Source organism: Chelonoidis abingdonii, chromosome 6 (genome assembly GCF_003597395.2).
Source record: "Chelonoidis abingdonii isolate Lonesome George chromosome 6, CheloAbing_2.0, whole genome shotgun sequence".
Classification (NCBI taxonomy): domain Eukaryota; kingdom Metazoa; phylum Chordata; order Testudines; family Testudinidae; genus Chelonoidis; species Chelonoidis abingdonii.
This window is the reverse complement of record NC_133774.1, coordinates 22,095,226-22,103,038: the sequence shown is the minus strand read 5'-3', so window position 1 is coordinate 22,103,038 and position 7,813 is coordinate 22,095,226. Positions and strand designations below refer to the sequence as shown.

General features: G+C 42.7%; 1 protein-coding gene across 1 annotated transcript in view; it reads right to left on the bottom strand.

The window, feature by feature from the left end:
* The window catches only part of NEDD4L (NEDD4 like E3 ubiquitin protein ligase), a 413,015-nt gene that overhangs the window by 297,571 nt on the left and 107,631 nt on the right, over positions 1–7,813 (bottom strand). Inside the window, exon 2 of the mRNA XM_075067477.1 lies at positions 4,800–4,873. Within this exon, the coding sequence (XP_074923578.1) occupies positions 4,800–4,873 (74 nt within the window). The remainder of the gene's footprint in view (positions 1–4,799; positions 4,874–7,813) is intronic.

Genomic DNA, 7,813 nt, shown 5'->3' with positions numbered 1-7,813 from the left:
CAAGGACAGCATTATATCGGGGTAGAGGTGTAGTTTCCACCAATATGCCTGGTACTGAAGTTAAGGCTACCAGCCTGCAATTGCCAGGATTGCCTCTGGAACCTTTTTTAAAAATTGGAGTCACATTAGCTATCCTCCAGTCATCTGGTACAGAAGCTGATTTAAATAAGTTAAGATACATACCACGGTTAGTAGTCCTGCAATTTCACATTTGAGTGCCTTCAGAACTCCATAAGTGGTCCTGGTGAATTATTGCTGTTAAATTTATCAGTTTGTTCCAAAACCTCCACTAATGACACCTCAATCCGGGACAGCTCCTCAGATGTGTCACCTAAAAAGACTGACTCAGGTTTGGGAAGCTCCCTCACACCCTCAGCTGTGAAGATCCAGAGAGTACAGAGCACTGGGGCCACGGCCAAGCCAAACCTTAGTGGTGCTGCAAACCCATGCTGAGGTCGTAGCACCACTCACTCAAATTTGGGGGGGGGCGGGGGGAAGAGCCTTGTAGGTGCTCATGGGCCAGAGGTGCCAAGCTGCTGATGGGAAAGGGTACTTGAGAGGGGGAAAGGCGCATCAGGCAGAGGTCGGAGGAAAAGAATCTATGCCCCTCACTTCAAATAGCATTCTGTAGCTCCTGCTTTCACCCACCCCACCCTTCCTTTTGTGCGTGGTTGCCCAGATAAGAGCTCCACTCACCAGCCGAAAGGCAGAGGCAGAGCCAGACTTAGACAACAAGGAGAGCGAGAGGAAAGAGTCCACCCTCCTTCCCTCCAGGTACCTGCACTCAGGAGAAGGAGAGGGAGAGGGAGAGGCTCCATATGTCTGGAACACATGGGAGGAGGCAGAGAGGACATCCACCAGTTCACCTCTTAATGGGAGAGAAAGGACAAGCACCTCCTCTCCTGCACTGCAAGGACTGGGCCACACATGGGTTCAGCATGCTGTACAAAACTCAGGCACCATCACACGCATTTACACCACAAATCTGCAAATAGAACCTGGCGCTATCAGAGGTCTTTCTGGAGAAAGGCACTGAACTAATTTGCGGAACTCCTCCTTTGTTCCTACCTCCAGCCCTCTGATTCACTGATTTCCATCTCTGTACTTTCTCCCACCTATGAACAAGAGGATGGTTCAGGCTACGTGGCCCACTCAGTTCATCTATCTGTTGAGTGTGCCAAAAAGGGTTGCAACCATGGTGGGCTTTTCCATGACATGGACACTTACCACCCAGCAGCTAGACCGTGACTATCCACAGACTTCACAAAACCAAATGTGTCACAATGGCTTTCAGCTGCTGCAGAGTTTGACAAGATTTGAACCAATGACAGGGTGCTGAAAGATTATCCCATCACGATTCCCCTCCAAAAAATATTTTTTTGGAGCAGAGTTATGCTGTGTGCACGGTTCCCCGTCCCACCCACACACACACACAGCCCAAAACACCACCACTCTCTTTGATATGACTAGCTGAGTGCTATTTTAGGAGATCTCACATACGCCATGCTTCAGAAAATTTAACAGTCTTTAGAATGTCACACTTTTCCTCCAGACAGTTTTATTTGAAATTAGGTTCTACAATGTAAGTAATGTAGAGCTCAAACCTCACTGACTCTTGATTAACTCAACACAAATTTACCAGCATGATAATTTTTTGGGAAGGTATGCTTGATAATTACATTGGAATGATACTGATATTTGTGGCAACTCAAAAATCATATTCAAGTCAAGCAGCATAAACTGTAAAACTATCAGCAGAAAATGCGAATCCATTTAAAAAAAAACCCTTTCCCACAAAAACCTTTCTGAGAAGCCCGTCAGCTCAGCAGTGCAAGGATTTCAGTAAAACTGATAATATATGATGCCATTAATATCATTTTTAGCAAATATTTATTTCAAACAAAGTTTGAAACATACTCCAACTTATGTTTTCTACTGTTTAGCTTAATGAAAACCCTACTGGACTTGAGACAGTTACTTTAAATATTTAAGGGCCATATCAATAGAACTCATCGCCAATTCACACAACTTAAGCATTTGAACTCAAAGATATAACACTGATTTTTTGAGGTTTATCCATTCTTCAGCAAACTTCAGACTCGATTAAGGCATCTTAAATATTTACAACATATGAGAGGTCTGGCTGACGGAGAAGATACTACTGTGCCAGGGATTCATTAATAAAACTTCCTGTGTATCCTGTAAAGAATTACATGTATGCTAAGGAATTTTTCATTTTCCTCAGATTCTTTTTTAAATTTGCCCCTATACTCCCAACATTAACATTCTCTGTGGAAAGAGAATTTGCCTACCCAAACACTAGTTTGTTTTGGTTTTTAAATCAACTACTTGAATGGTCAAATTTAGTTACAACTTGGCCAGATTTTGTTTCTTCATTTGAGACAATTAAATATATGAAGCCAATCATTGTCTATACCAGTACAAAAATATTGGAGCCAAATTAAAGAACTGAAAACGCAATGTTAACAAGACATAGCTCGTCGTCTTTTTTTTTTTTTAATGGAAATTGTTCTATTTTCTCCACTCCACCCTCCTCCAGAATTTGTTCCCCTTTTCCCTCTTCCCTTTGCTACTGCAGCATTTCACCTTCAGCTGAAGGAGCAGGTGAAAGGCCTCCCATGAGATAAATGCTAATGGGGGATGTGCAAAGCAATTGTACTCCTGTAGTGCAAGTTAGCCAACACTATTAACAGTACAACTACTAATCTATTCAGCAAGTATGTATCTCATCACTTCCAAACATGACCCGCTTTTCTGTTGCTTATGGTCAGCAGTCAAAAGCTATTTCAAACAGCAACTTCAGAGGAGAAAGAAAGGGGTCCGTCTTACCACATTCTCCACATATCTACCAAAGGAACATTTGTTGCAAGATTCACACACACAAAAGGTGACTAAACCTTCAATTACTGCTTTAAGTAGTTTCAAACTAGATAAACTGAAATTAGTTTAGCATAATTAAAGAAACACAAAATAATCGATAAGGAGGGTCATTAACACATGAAGAAGCTAGAGTTAGTTGCAGTAAGGGATTCCACTTTTTTACATTCAGCACTAAACTGGCTGCCAGTAACTTTTGTGGTGAAATTCAAGCTGTGGGTCTTAACCTACAAAGCTCTAAATGGTTTGGAAACTACCTCGCTCCTCATGCAACATGGCTGAGGTCAGCATGGATACTCAAGCTAGAACCTTCTCCGTTTAAAGGGGACTTGAAAAGGGGGTTGCTGGCTAAATGATTTATGTGAAGAGTCCTTGGCTTTAGAATTCACTCCCTCACTATCAGTCATCTGCCACAGGTTGGGATTTGTTTACTTTCTAGACAGTCCAAAAATTCTCAAATATGCCCATCTTATTAATTCGCATGGTCATTCATGAAATATCGCTTCTCAGAAAGAGAGTTTTTATGTTTAAGTGGACACTCCTTCAGGACTGCAGTTTGTGGTTTGCGTTGTCTAGTGCAGTGATTATTAACCTGTAGTCTGTGGACCCCTGGAAATCTGCAATCTACATTTAAGAGGTCCGAAAAAGGTTTTTACCACAGAACAGTAGTTTGGTCTGTAGATCTTAAAGTCCGTGGACTACATCTAAGACTTCCAAAGGGAACTGCACTTCAATCTGAAATTTTTTTAGGGGTTTGCAAATGAAAAAAGCTTGAGAACCACTGGTTTAGTGCATGCACCATAAGCCTAGGCTGAGAGCAAAAAGCGTTTTAAAATATATAATTTTTAAAAGGAAAACTTGGACGTAAGCAAAGTGGCCTTGCTATACTTTTTGATCAGGAACACTTAACCACAGCTTTCATTTCTGCCAATTGTCACCCTGTTTGAGGTTATATCAGGGCAGACCATGGTCTGTTCACTTTCTGTTGACTGAGAGGTAGCAGCCACTTGTGTGAAAATTGGCTTATGCCCTCTGGCAGGCTCTCTCCCTCATCCAGCCACTGGTCTTCAGCTGAAAAACTTCTGTAATTCTCACCCTGATTCCTGAAACACTTAGCAGGTGAAAAAAACATATCTGTGAAATGGCTGCATAAATGCCGACTCCTCAGTCTGATAAATCTTTCACTCCACTAAATCTGCATTTTATTAAACAGGCCCTTCGTGTGGAGTGTGAAGGCTTCCTGTTTGGCAAGAACATCTGCATGGTCTGTTCCATGCTTTTTTCACATTAACACTTCCTAGCCTTCTCCCGCATGGACTGGGTTGGAGAAACCCTTCAAACCACTTTCTTTTAAAAAGGCAGAGTACACAGGAAATGTACCAGTGACATCTGGATAAGATTGACTGCCCTAACCCCAATGCCCCCCCCGCCCCCAAAAAAAAACAACCAGCCCCAATAAATCACAGTGCAACAATCCTATCAGGCTTCTGTAATCTAAACACCAACACAACTGCTGCTGAAACCAATAGTAGGAGTGGTGCTTAATCACAAACTAAAATGAGTTACTGCATCCTTCATGCCTTCTAACCCTCTTAAAATCAAAGAGGAAGAAAAAAAGTCATTTTAAATACAGTAACTAAAACCACTACCGAAGCTTGAGCTGCCTTCTTGTGCGGAGGCTATTGCAGAGGCAGAAAAACTGGCAAACTCTGTGGTGTGGGAGAGACTATTCCAGAGGGTGCGAGACTAAATTGCTTGCTAGCCTCCTAACAGACATCCCATGATCTACACCAGTTGCAATCACATCACAGAATCTTTCACTGTGTTTATAAACAACTATAAAATTGCTATAGTGCCTGTACTATAAAACTTTAAACAAGTGCGGAACGTGACACACTTACCTGGCTCCGAAGATGTCTTTTTTTGCTAGATCAATGCCAGAAACAACCTTAACTCTGAGGAGTCGAGATTCACCCTAATAAAATAGGAAAGAAAAAAAGAAAGGTGTTTTACTCATGCAAATACAAGTGCCTACCTTTGAAGGTGTTAGATCACTACTTCCCAAACATGAAAGAATTGTCAGTCTCTGAATAGGAGGAGTCTGGCCTATTTTTCAAACCTGAGTTAAATTCTGAAAGACTTATGGAGGGAGCTGTACAGTTCAGCTCCCAGAGAATAGTGCCAACCAGAGACATGAAGGGCTCTTAGTCCAGCCATAACAAAAGCTGGCAAGAATAAGTAACTGCCAGAGCACTGAAAGAGGGGGAGGGGGAGAAATATTTGCATAAGAGGGCCATTTGAAATCTCAAATGATCCAGAGATTCCACAGGAATTCCTGGTTCTCAGATTTCAAGTTCACTTCAACACAAGGTCATATGATTTTGAAAACAACAATATTTTGGTATTAATTACCAATAGTGAAATTGTTATCATTTTTTAATTAAATAATGTGTACTTAGTAATACCAGTGCATGAGGAAAGAAAAACAAAGAAACAGCAAGTGAGATCTAGATATGATACAAAATTTCAAGTATTTTTATCTTGATTTCCAATCCCCCCCACCCCATAGACTTCCCAAAAGCAAAGGAAACCCCTGCGGGTCTTCGAGGGAGTACATCAACTCATTTAGATATTTGCCTAGTTTTACAACCGGCTACATAAAAAGCCCTAGCAAAGTCAGTACAAACTAAAGTTTCATACAGACATAATGAGAAAGTCAGCAATTTTTCAGTAACAGTGTGCTGTGACACTTTTGTATTTTTACCTCTGATTTTGTAAGCAAGTAGTTTAAGTGAAGTGAAACTTGGGGGTATGCAACACAAATCTGACTCCTAAAAGGGGTACAGTAGTCTGGAAAACTTGAGAACCACTGAAATAAAGGACATTCTGTGTTCTGGCAGATACAAAGCTTAAAAATAAATTTTTCAAAGACCTGTGTGGCAGTTTCTGAAAATGTAAATTGACAGCTCATCACCTTGCACAGCAGTCGATCATGCTGACACATTCCACTGTCTTTGAACATCAATATTGACACCGCTATTTTTGTGCTTCGTGTTTTGGCTAGCCTTTTTTTTTTTTTTTTTTTTTTTTTTTTAAATAAAAAAGTTGTCACCAGCACAAAAAGAACCCTCTTTCAAACCCCTCCTTAAAAATATTCATTTGCAGTGATGCCTACAAAACCCTTGGTAACAGTTAGGTGGCTTGTGTACTAAGACCAGTCTGTCATACTGAGCAATATTATCTCACTGTTTCCTTTTACTCCCCACCTGCCTGTATCCACTTATTGTCTCGCCAAAGGGTACGTGGTCCTTGGGGCAGACACTTGGAGTTGGGGGGTGTTTGTACACAATCCTGGTGCATGACTAATGTCCCTAGGCAGGCCCCAAGTAAAGCGTGGGGGAGGAAGAGGAGGAAATGGATAACACTTTTACCAGGGCCCGGTCCAAGGGAGGGGCCCGGCAAGAGGGCCACAAGCCCTTCACCAGGAGAAAAAAAAAAGTCAGGCTAAATTGTGGCCATTTGAGTTTGACTTAAGTATAATGTATGTAATCTCGGGGAGTATGTTTGTACCTCTGTATCTGTATGGGATGGAATGGCAGCCCACAGTTATGAGTCTGCCCTGTGCCCAGCTAAATGTTGCTTGGGGCCTGGCTCCTAGGTGCTACAGTAATACAAACAGTTTTGAGAACGATCCCATTGAAACTGGTTCTGCCATCATGTGTGTCAACTTGACCTTTTTACCTGCAACCAGCTTATAAAAATGGATGACCCTAAGGTTCTGTTATTGCAACAGACGCCCGCTGCTCATAGCTTGTTCAGAAAGTAGTGAATTTCTCACAAGTTGGTACTATCGAGATCATATTATGCCTACTCAATTTGTTTTAGATAGCTGACAAAGTGAATCCATCCATCAAACCTGTATTTAGGACTTCCACATGATTAGGAAGGCCAGAGATCCATTCTAAAGGCAGACCACTATCTTGCCTCTGACAGCAGACAGAGTTATATGCTTCAAAAGGAAGGAACCCAGAAGAGACTTATGTTAGAACCTGCTCGCAGGGAAAGCTTCCTCATAATCCTCCCTCCTCTCAATAGTTAGGATGTCTCATGACCAAAAGCTTGAGGATCTAGATACCTTTTCGAAGCTTACGGGTGTGACACAGTAGGGAGCGGGGCAGATTGACCTGGGAATGTCTCCTTGTTCTGCTGGGACTGTCTGCATGGGGGTGGGATAGCAGGGGATGACACTTGAGTTTGTAACCAAAGCTGAGAGGGGGGCTGGGCCAGGTGACACCTTTGCCCAGGAAACTTGACAAAGGCAGGAGAAGGAGCCGGAGGGGAGGGAGAGAGACAGCTGCAGTGGAGTTTCGTGCAGGGCCTTGTCTCCCCCAAACTCCGTGACAACGGGGTTTTTGGCTTTTCATTTTATTATTACTCGTTTCCAACAGCACTCACAGCATGCTATGTGCTTTCCAAACTGAGGAAGTTTGATCCTTGCCCCAGAGAACTTACAGTCTAAACAGGGAAAGTGACCAATACGGTGGATGGGCAACTAACGAATAGACAGTTACATTAACAGATACTGAACTGGGTGTATTTTACATATTGTGACAGACCCAAACCAGTGGGGTACAGGAGTCTGGCAGAGGGCAAATATACTGGTCACTGGATGAGTAGCTTTCTGTTCCCTGAGTGACCAGAGCAGGGGCTGCACTAGAGTAATCAGGAATCTGCTAGAGGCAGTTAAGGCAGACAGGCTGATTAGAACACCTGCAGCCAATCAAGGCAGGCTAATCAGGGCACCTGGGTTTAAAAAGGAGCTCACTCCAGTTAGGCGGGGGAGGTGGGGGGAGCCAGAGGAGAGGAAGTGCGTGTGAGGAGCTGGGAGCAAGAGGCACAAGAGGCTGAGAGTGAG